Raw genomic sequence first — 20128 nt, 5'->3', positions numbered from 1 at the left:
AAGAAACCAAGTCCCAGGAGGTTAAATGACTCGCCCAAGGTGACATATTTAGTCAATGCTCAGACCAGGTTCATTCAAGTGCAGGCTCTAACCACTAAGCTATACTGCCTCTCCTACTATGATGAGATGGGAACAGTGCTTATCTGTCGGTGATATTAGAAGTAATACAAGTTGCCTTTTTCTAAGTACCTCCGAGGTACCAGGAACTTTACAGATGTTATTCTTCACCTTTTAACAACTCAAGGAGTAGTAAATTATTATCCCTATTTTTATAGACAAGCAAATTGAGGCTCAGAAAGTGATGTGACTTATTCAGGGCCACACAGCAAGAAAGTTGGGGGGTGAAGGGCAGCTGGAATTTGAGCTCAGGCCTGGCTCATTCCAAGAACAGGCAGGAAAAAAGTCACCTCCGCTGTGGGCTCCGTTACGAGATTTTCTTGGTTTTGTAGTTGTTTAACTTCTCACTAGGGTTCCTGGAACCTCATCACTACAGATTAATTCTTGGACAGGCTTTTATGCTCAAGTCAACTTACTGTAAGAAAAAAAAAATCTAGTGTGTGTGTGGGGAAGCCCAAGACAAAGCAGCCTCAGGATTTTCTGGTAAATTCTTAGACTCTTAATACTTCCTGGCCTACACAGGGGAAGCAGGGCTAGCTGAGATGACTCTAGCCCCAGGCGCTAAGGGGGACAGGGTGTAGTTGGGGAGAGACTGGGCTTGTACCAACTCCTGGATTGCAAGTGGCCACAGGAAAGAGTCTGGCTGCTAGAGAGGCTAACCTAAGGCACTGGCTGATAGTAAACACAAGCCCTAAATCCTAAAGGGTCTGAGGGGACTTCACTGAACCCCTTGTCTTTTATTGAGCTGTTTTTATGTAAAACGACCCTATGATTTATCCTCCAAATCTGCACGCCTTTGAGAGTGAATGGGGCACTAAAACAATGACCTGTTACTTGATCACAACATGTGCAGATCAGAACTGTGGTAGGGAAAGCATCTTGATCTTACAGGCTCTGGAAAACTACCCACACCAGGTTGGGGGGGTGGGTGGCTGTGAAAAGGTAAAGACCAGGTGGCAGAAATAGGAGGGTGGTGAAATAGAACAGGAGACCAGGAGATGGGGCAGGTGGAGCTGTGACTTCCACCCCGGGACGCCTCTGCAACTCTGGCCCTGGGCCAGCCCCTGCCTGGTTAACACAGCAGCAGTAGCCGAGGTCTGCAGAGAGCGCTCCGTGTTTGTGGGCACACGTGTATCTCCCACCAGACTTGCACTTAACAAGTGCAAGGAGTGGATGCCGTTTAGTCTGTGCCCGGCCCAGTCCCAGCAGTCTCAGGGCTGAGTACTTGCCTTTCAAGTGTTTATTGATGATGGTGTAAATGCTAGTGGGCATGGCTTTCCTGAAGTGTGCCAGGGGAGATGCTGTTCGGCTCGCAGAGGGAAGAGTCAGGGACCCTGTCTGTGAGGAGCTGTTAGGTTCAGTGGGAAAGGCGAGGCAGGCAGAACTTACTGATTCTACGATATTGCCATATTACTTGACTCTGAGCTTTGGATTCCCTGTCTGGGAAACAGAGGGCTCTTTACGGATTGCAGGGCTTTCCTGGTGGCTCAGAGTAAAGAGTTTGCCTGCAGTGTGGAAGACTCAGGTTTGATCCCAAGGTCAGGAAGATCCCCTGGAGAAGGGTGTGGCAACCCTCTCCAGTATTCTTGCCTGGAGAATCCCATGACAGAGGAGCCTGGCATGCTACTGTCCGTGGGGCTGCAAAGCGTCAGACACGACTGAGCGACTAACACTTATGATAAAGGATTCAGTGAGATAGTAGGTGTAAATGAAAGGCAGTCTTGATTTCTAATAATAACATTCCGGGAAGGAGAGCTCAGCTCTACTGAAAAGACGTGTCTTGCAATCAATCAGAATAGTCCAGAGATGAACCAGACTACCCGGGTTGGTGGTCAAGCCTTCTCATCACTGGAAGTCTTCAAGCAGAGGCGGTTGGGCATGGATGCTGTAAATGGTGTGACCACCTTTGGGAGGGAGGCTGGGTTAACAGGACATGGGGGAGAGGAGAGCTGAGAAGAGTGACTTGTTTACAGCCCTGTCCACGTCACCTGGAAGACCATGCTGTCAGCCAGCGAGGGAAGCACACGGGAGCGGCAGCCTGGGACTGGTGGGAGCTGGCCCTTTGAGAAAGGGGGATCTGCTTCTAGGAGGGACAACAGGAAACAAGCAGAGGCCCCTGACGACTTTCTCTTTTTCCCAAGTAATGGCCCCTTGCTGATTCCAGGGCCTCCCATCTTGGCTGAGAGAGAGGAGGAGGCTTCTTTGGACCTTGAGACCAAGCCAGGTAGAGCTTGGGATTCGGCACACCTGTTGGCCCCAGGGCACCCTCCCTCCCTCCACGGCTGTGCCCTCCCCTCTGACTCTGGTCTCTGGAGCCTCATCACATGCTCTGGACGCACCAGCTGCACCCATGTGGGGGTTCTATGGCTGGACACGAGGGTGCCATGAGCCCCCAGAGCTGGCAGGCAATGCAGAGTCAGGGAGACACAGCTCTACCTTTTCATCTAAGGGGAGGGTTAGTCGGGGGGATGCTGAGGCACACCCAAGAGTTGCTATGAACTGGACTCCTGTCTATCTATTGCCACCGTTCCATTTGCTCCACTCTGTGGGATTCTGAGACAGCAGCACCCTTCCAGGGGAACACGACCTTCCCTCTTCCGGGGGCACGTGGGGCCAGAGGCAGTCACAGGAGTGTCAGTGGGTGGCGCTGAGCTGAGAATTCAGATGTGGCTTCTCTCAGCATGCCTGACAACCTTGGTTCTGGCTGTCCTGCCTCTCAGCTCTGCCCCTCAGGTTTCAGCGCCGTGCCCATTCACGTGCCCATTCAGGACTCCCCGCTGTCTCTCAGCGCTTTCTTCCCTTGGTGCACAACAGACCTGCCTGCTCTTGCCTGCATGCTGGCAGCTCCCAAATCGGGATCTGCCCAGACTCTCTCTCTAGAACAATGTTACTGAGCTGGCTTTGACAGGTTCTTCAAACTCAGCGCTTCTAGAACCAAGCACCAATGCCCCCTCCTTCCAACCCCTCCTCTCCATTTTTCAATCAACCATCTGATCTCCTGTACCAGCCAGAAACCTGGAGACCAGCTTGGTTTCCAGATCACCTGCAGACAGATTCCTGGGCCCCACCCTGGGCATCCTGATTGGTTAGAGCTGAGTGGACCTGATGCTCTGCATCTCTAACAAGCTCCCAGGTGATGCTGAAGCTGCTGCTCATTCCATCCACACTGAGTCACACTGAACTAGACTCATCTCACTCCCTTCATCCCATGGCTTACTATTATTCTTGTTATTGGGGCTTCCCTGGTCACTCAGACAGTAAAGAATCTGCCTGCAATGCAGGAGACCCAGGTATTATACCTTAGGTTGGGAAGATCCCCTGGAGAAAGGCATGGCAACTCATGCCAGTATTCTTGCCTACAGAATCCCATGGACAGAGGAGCTTGGTGGGCTACAGTCCATAGGGTCGCAAAGAGTCAGACAAGACTGAGCGACTAACATATACACACATTTTTGTTATTATTACCATAGTTAACATGTATTGAACATTTAGGGGCCAAGCCCTGTACCAGGCATGCGTTTTAGCCTACAAAGATGTTCTGAGTGCCAGGTGCTGTAATAGATATTTCCATATTGGCACAAAACATACAGATGTATCTGCCTGTAGAGTTGACATTCTGGTCAAGGAAGAAAGAAATTTAAGGGAAAAATTAGTTACCTACAAAAGGAAAGTAATTTAAAATCCAGGACTGTCTCGTCTCTCCAAGAACGTGACATTGAAGCACATTTCGAAAGAGAATTCAGTTCTTATAACCCAGGGTCTCAAGATGCTGCTTCTTTCTCGTCTCCCAGCTCTCCCCATGGCGTTAGGTCTCCATGTTCCCCCCTGGACACTAGACAGCCACCTCCTGGCTGGGCTCCCTGCCTGGAGATTTAACTTTTCCCACCGACCCTCATCCTGCAGCCAAAGAAGTCTTCTAAAAACCGAATCATTGTAGCTCTCTTTGCCTAACAGCATTCAAGGATTCCTTAGAACCTTCAGGAGGAAATGCAGATTCCTCAGGTTCAAGGCTGGTGGTGATAAGATTCAGCATGGCTGTCTAGCTTCTCTGCCCCCACTCCACCCCCATTCTGCCTCCTTCATCCTCCACACTTCAGCTGTTCTGGACTGGGGCTTCTCAAGTTCCCACTTTGCACCCCCCCCCCCCCCCCCCCACTCCAGATCACCAATCCACCCATCGTGTTTCTTCACTTTTTGCACAAGGGGAAGCACCTTCTGCCTGTCTTGGTGCTCCCCGCCCCCAACACTCCTGCATCCTCCCTGCAGAGCTGACCTTTGGTACCCGTCCTTTCCCTCCTATGAATCTTCAAGCCCTCCTCCCCTTGTCTCATCATGAGTTTCCCAGGGTCAGGAGTGTACTCACAAGTATTCCCCTTTTTCTCCATGGCCTTTCTAATTGGACCCTCTCTCCAGCTCTTCCCAAGGCAAGCTGCTGGCGAGAGGTCCTTACACTCACTGACATCACTTCCTCACTTGAGGTTCATTCCTTGACCCACTGCAATCTGGTGCCCAGCTCCACGTGTCCATGTGTTCTTGATGCCAGCTGCCCCAGGAAGCTCTTCTTTCACATCCTTCCCCTCCCAGGGTGATCTTATCCACTCACATCGCAGTGATGTCCGGAGCTGAATACTGACAGACCTGTAGCATCTTTCTGGAGCATCCCACAGAGCCTATCCCAGGGTGGCATTTCTCTTCTTCCTACAATCCTGATCAAACAGAGATGCTCTAAGGATTCCATCCACTTTCCTCTTTCTTAAGACCACCTCCACCTCCCCACCCACCTCCAACTGTTGCTTTTAACTCTGTAATTATGTGCAGGGTTTCCGCCCCCATGGGTGGTTCTGCTAGTGTTTACAGGCTCCCAACCAATAACTATTTAGGTAACTGTCTCTAGTGGATAGAGTTGAGTCTTCCAAAAAGATGTGTTCAAGTCCTAACCCCAAGTGCCTACAGCTATGAGTTTTTTTTTTGGAAATAGATTCTTTGCAGATGACTCAAATTCAGATGAGGTCATCCTGGATTTGAGTGGGCTCCAATCCAATGACTGGTGTCCTTATAAGAAGGAAACTTGGACACAACACAGACGCACATGGAGAACACTGTGTGGCTACATAGATGGCGCTGGAATAGACACAACAGACACAAGGATGCTTTCAAACTGTGGTTCTGGAGAAGACTCTTGAAAGTCCCATGGACTACAAGGAGATCAAACTAGTCAGTCCTAAAGGAAATCATCCCCGAATATTCATTGGAAGGATTGTTGCTGAAGCTCCATATCTTTGCCACCTGATGTGAAGAGCCGATTCACTGGAAAAGACCCTGATGCTGGGAAAGACTGAAGGCAATAGGAGACGGGATGACAGAGGATGAGATGAGATTAGATGATATCACCGACTCAGTGGACATGAATTTGAGCAAACTCCGGGAGACAGTGGAGGACAGAGGAGCCTGTGTGCTGCAGTCCATGGGGTTGCAAAGAGTTGGACATGACTTAGCAGCTGAACAACAAGACACAAAAAATGCCAGTGACTGCTAGCAACCACCAGAAGCTGGGAGTTAGGCGCGATGGATTCTCTCTCATGACCTTCAGAAAGAACCAACTCTGCCAACACCTTGACTTTGGACTTCTGGCCTCCAAAAGTGTGAGAGAATAAGCTGCTGTTGTGCTAAGCCACCCGGTCTGTGGTACAGAAGCCCTAGGGAGCACATATGCCGGCCATCTGTCCATCCGTCCACCAGTCCACCCATCCTCAGGACCTCCTCTGTACCAGACCCTGTGTGAGGACCAACAGGGGACTTGGGTCAAAGCAGAGCTCCCTGCTGCCCTTGAGAACTTGCGCATGGAAGGCAAGATGGACACATGAACACACACACACACACACACACACACACACACACAGAGCAACCTGGGTTCCTAGTAGGCCACACAAGGGCAGAGGGAATTTGGGAGAGAGAGCCTTGGCCAGGAAGTGGATCTTAGAGGAGGTGGCATTGAGCTCTCAGCTCTGAAGGCTGCACGTTCATCAGCCAGCTTTGCAGAGCAAGTGAGAACAGGCCCTTCACAGCCATCGAGCCCATGTGGGTCCCCGCCAAGGAGCCACAGGATCCTGGGAAAGTTCCGCCTCAGCTTCACCAGTGCCCACAGAGGGTGTGAGGCCCAGCTGGGGATGAAGAATGTGCCTGGGGGCACATGGCCTGTGGAACCATGTTACTGGATTTAGAAAGCACTTTCTTGGGCTTTCTTTTCTCCGCTTGTATTATTGGTGTTGACCTCAGTTTTTAAAAAGCTCTTTTCACTGCAAACCATCCCCTTGCACAGGCTCTTGGGAAAGAAATGTTTCCAGGGCGGGGCCGAGTAAGAGCAGGCCTGCCCGTCCTCCTTGTCGTCACAACTGCCTTAGTTCTCACCTGGCCTTGCAGTGAGCCAGGGTGGGAGAGACTTCTCTGGGGCCCTACCAGACTCCGAGTCTCCTCTCTCAAAAGCCATTTCCCCTCCTTCTGCTTTTCTCTCTTCTCTGTTTCGCAGAATCTTTTCTCTTTTCTTTCACCAGTTTGTTTGGGCCCCTGCCTTGGGAGGGTTCGGCGGGACTCCTGAGTGGGCTGGCAATCCTGCGGCATCCTAGCCACCCCCTCTGCCTGACCCATCTCCTCCAAAAGCCAGAGCTAGTCATTCATAAGGTGACCCCAGGACCCTGGGGAAACAGGAGAAGGGGATTTACACATCCTGAAGGGTCGGGCTGCCCGCCTCCCCCTGCAGCTTAATTTTCCAGCCTCTCTTTAGTGATAAGAAAGAGAGGAGTGCAGAGGGAGGTGTGCACAAGAGAGAGCCTGTGCAAATTGACTCATCAGGTTCCTTGGAGGCAGGAGATGTCTGTCTGAAAAGGTCCAATCACATCACCTCCTCCACGAAGCCTTCTGAGATTGCCCCAGTCAGATTTCTATAGGAGCCCAATTCACAGCTGTTCCCAGACTCAGGCCCAGGCTGGGCAGAGGCGGACTGGGAGGAACTGTGCTCCACAGATGAGAAAACAGAGGCACAGAGAAGGAAGTTGGACATGCCTGTGTCACACAGTCTGGTGATGGCCGAACAAGGGTTCAAACAGTACTTTTAGCTTCTGGTACAAAGTGATTTTCCTTAAAAAAAGGAGTCCGCATGGCCAACATAATCACATTCTGGAATCAGAAGTTCTGTTTAGATGCAGGGTTTTTTTTTTTTTTAATTTTTGGCCACACTCGGCAGCTTGCAGGAGCTTAGTTCACCAGCCAGACGTTGGACCTGGGACCCTTGCAGTGGAAGTGTGGAGTTCTAACCCCTGGACCACCAGGGAAGTCCCACTATTTTTTCTCTCTTTTGAAAATTTGATTTTGATCTGATCCGGGCAGAAGTTCCCCAGTTTTCTGCAGACCCCATCACTTCCTATTGCATTATACCTGGTCAAAGTCACACACTTCCGTCACCCTGGCTTCCACTCAGCATTCATTCAGCAAATATCTACTGAACCTCTAATAGGTGCCAGGTACTGGGTAATAGGTACCAGGTACTGATCCAGGTACTAGGAAAACCCAGAAGTGACCAAGATGGAAGTCAAGCCACCCCCATACCCCAGTAGTTCTTGGGTTGCAGTGGCATTAGGTTCACAGCCCCTGCCTCATTCTAATGGGGATCCATTAGCATCCCCAGCTTGGTCTGGCTTCACCACCACCGGGGATATAAGAATTTGAGGTGCGATGAAATCATGGAAAAACCCCAAGCTTGTCTTCCATTTCAGGGTTGATGACTCAGACCACACAATTCTGTGAGGCTCTTATTTTACCTTTAGTTTCCTTCCTTACAACTTGGGACTGTGATTTTACCCTACTTTCCTCTAGGGTTGTCTGAAAGCCATCTGGGTCTTTGCAGACCTCTACAGTGAGCTCTAAACAGGGCGTGACTTTTTGACCTTGAGGGATGCTGAAGTCTTCACCTGTTCAGGAAGTGGTTTGGCTCTGAGGCAGGGTGCTGGCCTACTTGGCTTCAAAACTCTGCTCGGGGAGGGGTGAGAATTTCTAGGGGGGCGGGGGGAGGGCACCCCCTCGCACCCATTGCCAGATTGTGATAAGAAGGATCAGGTGTTGCTTTTTCACCTCCGTCTGGGGTCATCAGCCTGAGGAAGTGGTGAGAGAAGCTGAGGGAGGGTAGAGAGGGAGGGGTTTCCTCTTTGCAGGAAGCTTAAACCCAGGCTGACATCAGTACCTGAAACTTGCCCCTCGGTGGGAGCTCCTCCCATCTTCCAAGCTGTCAACAAAGCCAGCATCTCCCTTCTCCAGAAAGCGTCTGACCTACAGCATGAAGAACTGAGGTTAGCTTCACAGAGGGACTTCCTGGTGTGAGAGGAAAAGGCTGAGGCTCAGGACGGATGCTTGTAGAGGAAGAGGGAGGGCTCTAGCCCCCGGTTAGGTGGGATGGAGGCAGACCTCAAGAAGGTTGGCTAGGTGTTGCTTGGAAAGAGTCATCATGATTTCATTTTTCCCAGCTCTTCTCGAGGAAGTAGACTTACAGGTACGAACACTCCTGATTGCAGTTATTTATTGTGTGGGCTTTCTCCAGGACCATTTCAGCTCACAGGTGTATGGCAATACTTAATGATAATGGGACATTGGGCCAGAACCTCTCCTTCCTACCTTTCTCCCACCCGCCGGGTACATGGTCAACATTTTTATTTGATGTAAAGCTGTGGGAGCAGCAACCTTGGATTAATTGAACAGTAGAGTCTATGCATGGTTGAGAACCTCAAGCGCTTTTCAAGGAGTAGATCCTTAGTTCTTGCGATCATGGGTAATATGCATGTCTATACCTTTATATGTGCCGGCTACAACCCACCTGCTATTATCCCCATCTTACAGCTGTAGAAACACAGAAGTTAAGTAAATTGCCCAGGATTGCACAGCCTACAGGGCAGAGCTGGGACTCAAACCCAGGCAGCCTGGGCCCAGAGTCCACATTCAGAAGCACCACGCTGTAAGCTCCATGCCCACCTTGAGAGGTGGGGACTGTGCTTATCTCCAACGCACAGAAGAGGAGACCAGCCATATTGTTCCATCAGTCACAAGCATCACCAAGAATGTCTTTTATAACTGCCCAGAACACATTCAGAGTTAAACAAACAGTGATAGCCTGCAACCTTTGTGTCTATAGCAAGCTTTCCCGGGAACACTTAATCCTCATGCTCCCACAGAGGTAAGCAGGGTGGGGATCTGGATTTTCGTGTTTCCTAGCTGAAAGGGGTCTGGATGTGAAGCCAGGGCACTTCCGCCTGGGCTGCACCTATTTACGTTGGCTGCAGCTCTGAGGCCCTGTGATCCTCTGACTTGGGGTGTCATTCAATGCTGGCTGTCTTCTGACAGGCCCTGGACTATCAGGGTTGGAAGGGGCCTTTAGTGACTTGAGTGATGAGATTAGTCAGCCTGGCTGGGAATGGTGCCAGGCTCTTACCTGGACAGCCTCTGGCCTCCTTTGATCAGTGGAGCGACGTGGCCTGAGGCTTACTTGCTCCAGTTCCCTGCCTCCCAATTAAAGAATGACCACAGGTATGTGCTCCATTGTTTTGAGAGTCCTTAGCCTCAGGTTGCTTTAGGGAAAAAGAAAGATACTGTTGATCTCCTGGAAGTGAATCTTCTGCCTTCCAGTTGTACATGCTCTGTTGAGCTGCAGATAACCCACCTGGAGCCTCTGATTCTGATAACCTGGAGAGAGATCCCCCCTGGAGGCAGCTCAGGGGGAAGGGCAGCAAAGACAGGAGGTCTCAGAGCCTTGTTCCCTTTCCTGACCACGGGGTGGGTGAGCCTGAGGACCCACCGAGATAAAGGGAGAGGCTGTTTTGTAAACAGTCCAGGGGGAGACCTGTGTGATCGGGGCCTGCTTGTTGGAAGGACCAGTCCGTCTTGGCCCAGCTCCTTAGCCTCTAAACGCTGTCCCCCTTTCCTTTGTCTGCTGACCACAGTCCAGATGCCTGGATCATTTACAACCACAAATTTTCTCTGAGCCTGTAGAGAGGTACTCCATGGTGCTCAGAACTGGGGTGTTGAACCCCGGAGAAGGAAACTACAGGTCTACCCAGGACCCTATGTCCTGCGAGCCAGAGTCAGGGGAAACCAGAACGCCCAAGTGAAGGCAGCTTCCAGCAGGAAGGTTTCTGTTCATTTTTGCTCTTAGTATATACACAGAAAAGGCACGTTTGTGATGAATTTCACAAAGTGGACACACACCTGTGTCACCACTACCCGGCTCAAGAAATGACATGACCAGCCCCCTGGGAACTCCCTCGGGGCCCCTTCCTGGTCCCGCCCACCCCAACTCTGACTTCTGGCACCAAGGGTTGATTTCACCTCTGAATGTTAAATGAATGGAATCCATCCAGAGCTTCTTTCGCTCCTTGCCGTGTGTGTGGGAGCCTCATCCTGGTGATGTCAGTGGCTGTAGCAGGTTCCTTCCCACTGAGGTACGTGGACGCCCACACTTGGTCACACCTGATCTGTCTGATGGTGGGCAGTGGGGTCATTTCCAGTTTTCCATGCGCTATGAATGTTCTAGTCCACGTCTCTGGGTGAGCTGATGTGCACTTTCTTTGGGGGTACAGACCTGGGGTGGAATGACAGGCTCATAAGATGTGGTTGGTTTGATTGTAGTAGATGCCAGCAGGAAGGATTTAAACAAGTAGTTAAGCAGGACTTCTAGACCGTGCAGACTGTGGTGGACTAGCTCTTGTCACAGGAGGAGGGGGCTGTGAAATTTCCTCTGGAGAATAGGAGGAAGAGGCTGAATTAGGCAGGCCTGTATTGGAGGCTGGGGTGGGTAGTCCTTGGCCCCTCTCTGTCTGGTTCTGTTCCCCTCTCCATAATCTGTCTGGGTGCCCAGTCTGTGCTCCCAAGGAGGTGTCCAGGGCCACTTGGAAGGGATGGGTAGGAGGGCTTTAAGCTTCATTTCCCTGCATCAGCCAAAGCCCCCTGTATCCTCTGTTTTACATAGTAGGATTCTGAGAATGACAGCATATATTTTTGTTTTTTTTTTCCTTTAAAAAAAAAAAAACTTTAGCTATTCAACATTTGAAAATTCACTGCTGTGAGGTCCCTTCCATCTGGATAATTCTATTTTGGGATCAGGAGGGGGGTGTGGGAAGGGTTAAGCATTAGTCAGTCAAAGAGCAGGGCTAGGCCTCAGTGACCTTTTTAAAGTTCTTAAAGCTCAGCTCATGGTGCGGGAGATCTCAGTACTTTCTATTAAAATAGTGTTCAAACAAAACAGAAAGCCTACAGGATGTGGGGGAGAGGCTCCACGTGGAGGGACGTTTGGGTAGCCTTTCAGCAGGAGTCTTGAGGTCTCGCTCCTTCAGCCACGCCTCTGCATTTTTAATTTTTTTCTTTTTAATTCTCCATCAGTCATTCCTGGTGGTTGTCACTTGGGTTGTTTGGGTTCAGAATGGTTCTCGTTTTCGCTCAGGAGTGGGTGATGCTGCTGTCTCTCCCGGGGGTGGTGGCTTTACTTCCTCCAATGCCAGGCCAAGTTTGGACCTGTAGTTTCGCTTGGTGAGGGAGGCTGGGCCCTTCCTGGGCACTGAGAGAGGAACGTCTCTGCCTTTGGCATGCAGCTCTGAGTCAATGGGCCTGATAAACAGCCCACTTCCCAGGACCAGCAAGGAACAAAGCCCCTGACTGCTGTGGGATCTGCCCACCCCCTCTTCCTGAAACAGCTGCTTATTCTTTTGACAGGAGTCAGAACGCTGCACCTTCGCTTCCTCCCATCCCTGCCTCCTTCTGCAGAACGGAGCTCAATAGAACTTGGTACTTTTGCCTTTTACTCTGGGAGGAGAGCAGCAGACGATGAGGTATGTGACACGTTGGAATGATTTACCTCTGCTGGGTTGGGGTCCCTGGGGGTATCGTGAGCCGGCTGCAGCGTGGACACACCTTGGGGAGGAACTCCGCTCTCCCCCTGACTTCTTGCTGGAACCCGCTAGTTGTTCTGGAAGACGACAAAGACGACAGAGTCCTCCTCTCCCGGTGTCGGATCTAGAAGTGGGTGCTGGCGGGATGCTGGCTCTGTCCCTGGAAGCTCGGCTGGAGTTTGCTGCCCCTGGCAGAACCTCACAGGGCGGGGCTGCAGCTTGGGGTTTTTCTGGGGCTCAAGGTGCCAGTGCAGGGATAGGAGGGCTTGCTCTGTGGGTGCATGCAGAGCCCTCTCGGGGCAGCGCTGGCTCTTCATTTACCTCGCCTTATTTCTCCTGGGACAACTCTTGCGCAATGATTCCTGGGTCAGGCAGCAAGGAAAAACTGGCTGGATCCAGGCTTCAGATTTCCTGAAGGGGATTCTAGAAAGGGCATTGCGAAAATCCCTCCAAAAACAGGTCGTTCCGTCTGTGGCGGCTGAGGCAACAGCTAGTCGTATATTTAGTCTGAGGCTTGTCTCTTAGTTTCCTCTGTCTGTGTTTACTTTGACCCTTATAATGAAAAACATAACTGGAAACAGACTTCCATGTACCTTTTTTTTCCCCCCACAAATTATATCATGTTTCTTCTAACAGGGAGCATCTCCCCCAATGCCCACCAGTTTAGAGAGATTTTAGGGTAAAAGCATAACTCTCTCTCCTCACCCCCAGCACCACCTCCCTGCCAGGAGCTGGGCCAGGAGGGCAGAGGGTCTGCTTTTCGAACACAGCATCCCCCCATCACCACCTTGAGGGTGAGCCCAGCGATCTCAGCCTTTGCGAAAGCTCAGTTTCCTCAGCTGTAAAGCTGGGGTGCTGACCAGGATGAGGGACGAACAGGATGGAGTGAGTAAGGAAGGCTCAGATGCCAGGTACACAGGAGGCAAAGTCCAAGGAAGCTTGTGATTGGCTAACTTTGGGCCAATTGCTTAATGATAACTGTGAAAGGCAGGCTTCCCAGGTGGCATTAGTGGTAAAGAACCCACCTGCCAATGCAGGAGACTTAAGAGAGGCCGGAGCCATCTTCCTGGGTCAGGAAGATCCCATGGAGGAGGGCACAGCGTCCCACTCCAGTATTCTTGCCTGGAGAATCCCATGGACAGAGGAGCCTGGTGGGCTACAGTCCATGGGGTCACAAAAGAGTCGGACACTGAAGCAACTTAGCACGCACGTACCCACTCATGCAACCATGAAAGGCAAAACGAAAGGATGTGCCCAAGAGACCTGGCTGATGAGTCCATGGGTAAGCCTGCGTGTCTGCTGAGAACAAAAGGGATGAAAGGGTGAGCGCTGGAGGCCAGCTCTCTGGACCTGAATCCTGGCCCCACTGCTTTATGCTGTGTGACACTGGGCAAGTCACTTAACCTTTCTGAGCCTCCATTTTCATGTCGTAAATTGAGGATAATACCAGAGTGACTTCACAGGGTCATTATGAGGCTTATCCGAGAGACTACTGGTAAAGTGTTTAGCCCAGGCCCTGGCCTGGTTCAGTTGAGGGACATCCAAGTGTTGCAGGGCCAGAAGCTTATTCCATTCCAGGTTCTCTTTAGGAAAAAGAATGCAAAGTTGCAAATATGACATTAGGATGGGAGTAAATGCCGTCATCCCTCCGAATCCACTGGGGATTGGTTCCGAGACCCTCACAGATACCAAAAACCAAGGACACTCAAGTCCCTTACATAAAATGGCATGGTGTTTGCATACAGCCCACACACATCCTCCCATTTACTTTTAATTGCCTCAAGATTACTTAGAATACCTAGTACAGTGTAAATGCTATGTAGATTGCTATGTACAGTTGCCTGTATACAGCAAATTAGAGTTTTGCTTTTTGAAGCTTTCCTGGAATTTTTTGTTTTTTTTTTGTTTTTTAATGTTTTTGATCCATGGTTAGTTGAATCTTTGGATGTGAAACCCATGGGTACAGAAGGCTGACCGTGTTTAGGAAAGGGGGAAACATCCAAACATATAACAAAAACTGACAAATGCTCTCAATAGGAAAAAATTCAGAAAATAACATTGTAATAAACTGTGAAGATAATATAAAAATGATTAGTAGTACTCAGCTGTCGGATGCACCTGTTATATTTTGGCTGCATACTCTTGGACTGCCTCTTTGCTGACTTTGTAATATTTTTAATTGAGACGAAAAGAAGACAAATCAGTTTTTGCCTCTATCATGGTTAAATCAAAGGTTGCTTTTTATTACCTCGAGTTTAGAAGAGTTTCTTTCAGCTTCACAGCTTGTTATTGGTGATGCCATGGCTGTGAATCGCTTGGCAGTTTCCTGCTCAGGTGACTCCGGCCAGAGCTCCGGAGAATTCAGCTCTTCCATCCTGGATGGGGTGGTGGGGGTGTGTTGGGGGGATATGGGTGCCAAGTAGCTGTGAAGTCTGGATCAGTGTGACCCCTGAGACCCCCAAGTGGGCAGCAGAACAGTAGTTAGTCCAGCTCCTTCTCTGGATCACAGTGGGAGGCTCCTGGGAGCTCAGCAAGGCCCACCTGGTGCAGGTTGGGTCTGCAGGGAGTGGGGTCAGGCCCCAGGCCCCACCTGCAGCCCCAGGACTGGAGTGATTCCCCCAGACAGGGCAGCACCTCGTCTCTGGAGAGCCTTTGAGCCTTAACCACTCCCCACCCCAATGGGAGAACAGGCCCAGTTTGCCAAGGGGCCTGACACGGAGGTTTCATAAGCTTCCGGGTCAGTTGACCTGTCAACTCAACATGACTTGGTTGGCAGTCTTCTCTTGTGATCATCACTTCCAGGAGACTGGGGCTATCGCAGAAAGATGAGCTTGGTGTGGCTGACTGAACCTGTCCTCGTCAATGAGACTTCCAGCCTCTGGTCCTGGGTCAATCAGGAAAGACTGTGGTGGAAAGTTAAGTCCACAGGACTTGTTTCAAGGACGGGGAGACTGAGGCCAGATAAACCATGACTTAGTTCACAAAGCCACTTCATGTGGCCGTTGGGGGTGCCATTTGAGCCTCGTCTTCTTCCCCTCCCCATCGTGAGCCATGGGGGCAAATGTGATGTCCGCGGGACCCTGAGCTGGGGGCAGTGGGGAGTGGAGCTGACTATCACATCAGTCAGCAGGCGGGGAGGGCTCGCCTGTGACCCTTCTGGGTCCTGCAGTCTCCGATGGAGCCACGTGTTTCTGAATATCTCCCCTAAAAAAAGCAGCGTCCTCATTTCGACTGCCATTTGTGGAGCATTTACTGCCCACCCGCACAACGTGCTGCGTATACATGGTCTCTTGTCCTTTCAAGAACCCCAGAGGGGGGTGTGCTTGAAGCTCCATTTTGTCCGTGTAAACAGAGGCTCAGAGCCAGAGAACTTGCCTGGGGTGTGCGTCTAGGGCTGAACAGTCTTAGCTGCCAGACTCATTTCTGCCCAGAACGCTGGATCTAAATGTTACAATGGAGGATGTGGAAGATGAATGATAGGAGGTTTCCCAAAGGGTGACTAATAGTTCCTGGCCCTCCTTCCCGCCCCCTCACCTGTTTTGTTTCATTTGCAACGCTTGTCACTGTCTGACGCGTATCCTTTTGAGTCCCTTGACCCCATGCAGTGGTCCAGAAGTGACTGCGGCTTGAGGTTGCAGGACGGGATGGGTTCCAGGGACAGTGGGGGGAGGAATCAGAGGCAGAGGAGAGGATTTAGCTTGCTGGAAGGTGCTGCTTTCCCCCAGCTCTGCCCCAGATAATGGCTTTTCCAGGGCTTCTGAGTGCCCAGTGATTCAGCTGAGATGCTCATCTCTCCCCATGATGTGAGATGGGGAAAATAAGGGCCACTAGACTTCCCTTCAGAGAGGAGTTTTGCTGGGAAGGAATACCTGGACTTAGACCAGATGGGATGAAATGATTGAGATTCTCTGAAGCCATGGGTGTGCGTATTGTCTGTGTGGAAGAGTTAATTTAGGGGCCTCATGGAAAAGTCTGATACTTCATGGAAACAGAAGCGGAAAAGGAGGCAGGGGAAGGGGGTAATGAAGGTGGAGAAAGGACAGTGTGACCCTGTCTTGCGAAATGCACTGGGGTTTTTAGCACCATCTGCACATGTTCCAGGAGTGGGGGTGGTTTCATTTGGAAGCCATGGTAAGGGCTGGGTTCTGGGAGTGGCCCAGGAGCGGCTCGTGGGGGTGGTAGGATGGGTTCAGAGAGAAATCGCAAACACCATTGACGAGAGGGCTGAGAGATGCTGGGAGGGCTCACCCGATCCTCTGAGGGGTGGGGCCAGGTGACTCAGATAGTCACATTCTCCCATATGAGACAGGGTGTCAGTACCCTGTAGGGCCTAATTCAGGGGGTTCCCAGGTGACTCAGCGGTAAGTCTGCCTACAGTGCAGGGGAGGTTTGTGTTAGTTGCTCAGTCGTGTCCGACTGTATGCTACCCCATTGAGTGTAGCCCACCAGGCTTCTCTGTCCATGGGATTCTCCAGGCAAGAATACTGGAGTGGGTTACCATGCCCTCCTCCAGGGGGTCTTCCCTACCCATTGCTACGGAGTGAACCCCGGTCTCCTGCATTGCAGGCAGACTCTTTACCATCTGAGCAACAGCGAAAGGGTGCAATGCAGGGGTCGTGGGTTCAGTCCATGGGTTGGGAAGATCCCCTGGAGGAGGGCATGGCAACCCACTCCAGTATTCTTGCCTGGAGAATCCCATGGACAGAGGAGCATGCTGTGCTACCGTCTGTAGGGTCACGAAGAGTCAGACACGACTGAGCAACTGAGCACGCACAGGGCCTGATTCTACGCTGCACCCCTTAAACGGGCTATTTAGAAGCAAGCCCACATTTCCTACTTGGTGGGTAAGATAGTCAACTACGTCTTCAGAATGACACAGTTTTGAAAATTCTGAGAGACGAACACATCAGTGAAGGGCTTCTAGGCCACATTGCCTGCCAAATGCCTCATCTTATCCAGAGAGAAAAATGAAAATGTTTTCAAAGACCCACTGGCCACTTTGCCAACCCTTCTGTCGCCGGTGCTTTGCTGAAGGACTCGAGATTGACTCATTTGGGCAGCTTCCAACTGTGAGTCTCTAACAAGAGTGACACCTGACCACAGCAAAAAGTCAGCAGGTTCAAGTCATTGATAGGATCCAGAAAGAAATGGGCTCCAAGGGACTTCCCTGGTGGTCCAGTGGTTAAGAATCCCTTCCAATGCAGGGAATGATGGTTGATCCCTGGTCCAGGACTTAAGGCCCCACCAGCTGCTGGACAACTAAGCCTGTGCTCCACGAGGAAGACCCAGAGCAGCCAAAATTTAAAAAAATAAGAAAAATATTAAAAATGGGCTTCTAGAGTTGTCTCTGGGGCTAATTTCTGAGATTAAAAAAAAAAAATCAAACACCTACATTTGGAGAGGGGATGAGGGGGTGTCCCTGATATAGGTATGAGTGTTCTCTAACCATGAGAGTTGTATGTTCAACATTTCTTACACTGGGAGAAAATTTGTGTTTGATCCTCAGCAGGTGGGGTTGATAAAGCTTCAGATGGCTGGGGCTTGATCAAAGAAAATCAAAGTTGTCTGGCCTTTCCAAAGAGCTCTTAATCAGGCTGCAGCACGGAACAGATGGATAGACCTTCAGAGTCCCTAATTTGCATCAATTTGCACTTTATTGTTTAGCATGTTCTTATTCCAAAACCCTTATTCTTTTCTCTCAAATATGTTTGGAGCTTTTGCTGAGTACCAGGCACTTGGCTCTCTTCCTTGGATTCTCCCAGCAGCCCATTTTATGGACACCAGTAAGAAGAACTGGCAATTTTCAAGCATTTCCAGGGTGCCAGGCACAATGCTAAGCATTTTACAGACGCCATCTCTTGCAACCATCACCATTTTTATCCCCCTTTTAAAGACGAGGAAACCCATCTAATATGAGCCATTACAAGTCCAGTGTCCCTTTTCTGAATCCCTAGGGCCAAATGTGTTGGAATTCAGAATTTTTTTTTTTGTATGCAGAGTATTTATCATATATTTTGTAATGTCCCAATGCAGCAGCAGCAGCACATAACAAAATACATCAATATTTATGCAAAGAAACATTTAAACAGCCTCACTGAGAGGGATAAAGATTATAAATAGCCTCACATCAGTAGGGCCTGGATGTCAATTGAATTATAAACAGGCTTTCAGTTTTCAGAGCTTGCTGGAGTCAGATGAGGGTCTGAGAAGCTGCATCATGTTTGCGGTTAGCTGGTTTTGTATGTCACAAATCCCTACTTCACTCCCAGGCTCCTGTGTTCTAATCACCATCCACACTTCTCTGGGAGGGATCATAGCAGCAGAGCGGGGTGGCCAGAGTCTCAGTCCAGACCTGTTTGTTTCCAAACCCTGGCCTTGCCTCGTACGCAATGCCCGTGGTATTGACGTAGAAATCAAGTGGCTTTTCCTAGCAACCAGGATGAGTTGCAAGCATTCCTCTGCATTTTGTAACTTTGCCTTGGGTCCCAGGCTGTGTGTGCCAGCTCACGAGGTGTTCACAGGGAAGAAGCTCAAACTGAGGTGTCCCTGTGGCCCAGCAGGTCTGTCTTCTCACGGTCTCTGTAACACCACCGGTCACGGTTGTATCTGAAAGCCGGAGGGTGTGTTATGACCTTGAGTTCAGCCCCGGCTTTTCCATTTCCAAACAGAGCTCACTTTCTAAGCAAGAAATGTCATGGCTGGTAATCCCACACTTCCTCTTCTTTAACTGGATTAAATAATAAAAGTGATGAAGGGGCTATCTCTGGTGGTCTAATGATTTAGACTCCGCTTTTCCAATGCAGGGGGTGGGTGCAGGGTCTATCACCGGTCAGGGAACGAAGATCCCACATACCACTCGGTGAGGCCAAAAAGTTGTTTAAAAAGTAGGGAGGAAAAAGAAAATAATAATAAAGGTGATGGAGCACAGGAGATCCAAGCCAGGAATCATTTCAGAACCCTCTTTGAAAAGAGTTAGAGAATAACCTGTCCCATGAAGGACTGTCTTGGTGCCTCCTCACTTTATTTCACACACTCACTAGGTAACGGCCCCCTCTGCTCTTTGAGGGCACTGGGGATTCAGGATTGAATAAGAAGACACCCCTCTCGCCCTCAGGAAGCTCATAGGAATGATCAGAGGAGATGGAGCCAAATGTGGATGTTGCACGTGAGGTGCCTCCCAAGGTGATATGTGCAGCAACGTAAACAGGGTGATGGGGGAGCTGGAGGAGAGAAAGGGGGCTACGCTGGTGGTTGGGGGTAGGGAGTGGTGTCTTGCCACTCACACGGTTCACTGGACCCAGGGTAGATAAGGCACAGTCAGGGAAGCTGGAAGGAGACTCAAGGAGCCAGAGGGACTGCAGATGTGTTTATTCTCTCCCAGCAGCAAGTCTTCAAAGACTGCTGATATACTCAGACAGACAGAAGTGGCCCATGGCCAAGTAGGCACACAGGCCCAGTGCTACCAAGGTCAGCAGTATTGTTGTTTACCGAACACAAGGTGTGAGGCTGTGAGACAGTGGGACAGGAGAGCCTGACTGACTCCACGTTGTCCATTTCTCCACCAGTGGTTTCACCAAGGCGATGGCGTTGGCTCAGACGTCTACTATCACGTTTTCTCCACCTGCTGGTCCTCTCCTTTCCGCCCCTTTCTGTAACCTACCTTTGAGAGTCGTCATCTTTAAGCTTCAGCTCAGGACCCTCCTCCTCCCCTTTTGTCTCTCTCCATTATCTCCTCGGTAATTGAATTTATTCCCTTCACGTTAAGTATTATCCTTGGTCTATGGACACTCCCCTAATTGCACGGCCTGCCCACACCTCTCTGATGAGCTTCACACTTGAGTTCCGCTTGCCTATGAGTTTCCATTCACGTGTTCACACGCTCCTTGAAATTCACACATCCAAGAGGGAACTCATGATTACTTTCCTCCAAGCCTATTCCTCCTCCAACCAATCTGACTAAATGCTACAACCTACCTGCTTAAGCAGAAACCTTATTTCTTCCTTCATCCCTAACGGCTAAATTACCAGTCAAATCCTATCAATTCTCTCTCCGACGTATATTTTGAATGAAACCAACCATTGAGCCAGCC

General features: G+C 50.3%; 1 protein-coding gene across 6 annotated transcripts in view; it reads left to right on the top strand.

The window, feature by feature from the left end:
• Positions 1–20128, top strand: part of LOC110147419 (N-acetyllactosaminide alpha-1,3-galactosyltransferase) — a 72102-nt gene that overhangs the window by 27530 nt on the left and 24444 nt on the right. For 3 of the 6 annotated variants that reach the window (XM_070452120.1, XM_070452106.1, XM_020908890.2), the window contains exon 2: positions 11863–11978. The exons of the other annotated variants lie outside the window; for them this stretch is intronic. In XM_070452120.1, the coding sequence (XP_070308221.1) occupies positions 11974–11978 (5 nt within the window). In that variant the 5' untranslated portion in view covers positions 11863–11973. The remainder of the gene's footprint in view (positions 1–11862; positions 11979–20128) is intronic. 6 annotated transcript variants of the gene reach the window in all.

This window comes from Odocoileus virginianus, chromosome 2 (assembly GCF_023699985.2).
Source record: "Odocoileus virginianus isolate 20LAN1187 ecotype Illinois chromosome 2, Ovbor_1.2, whole genome shotgun sequence".
NCBI lineage: Eukaryota > Metazoa > Chordata > Mammalia > Artiodactyla > Cervidae > Odocoileus > Odocoileus virginianus.
The sequence above is the reverse complement of the archived record's forward strand: the minus strand, read 5'-3'. Positions and strand labels throughout refer to the sequence as shown.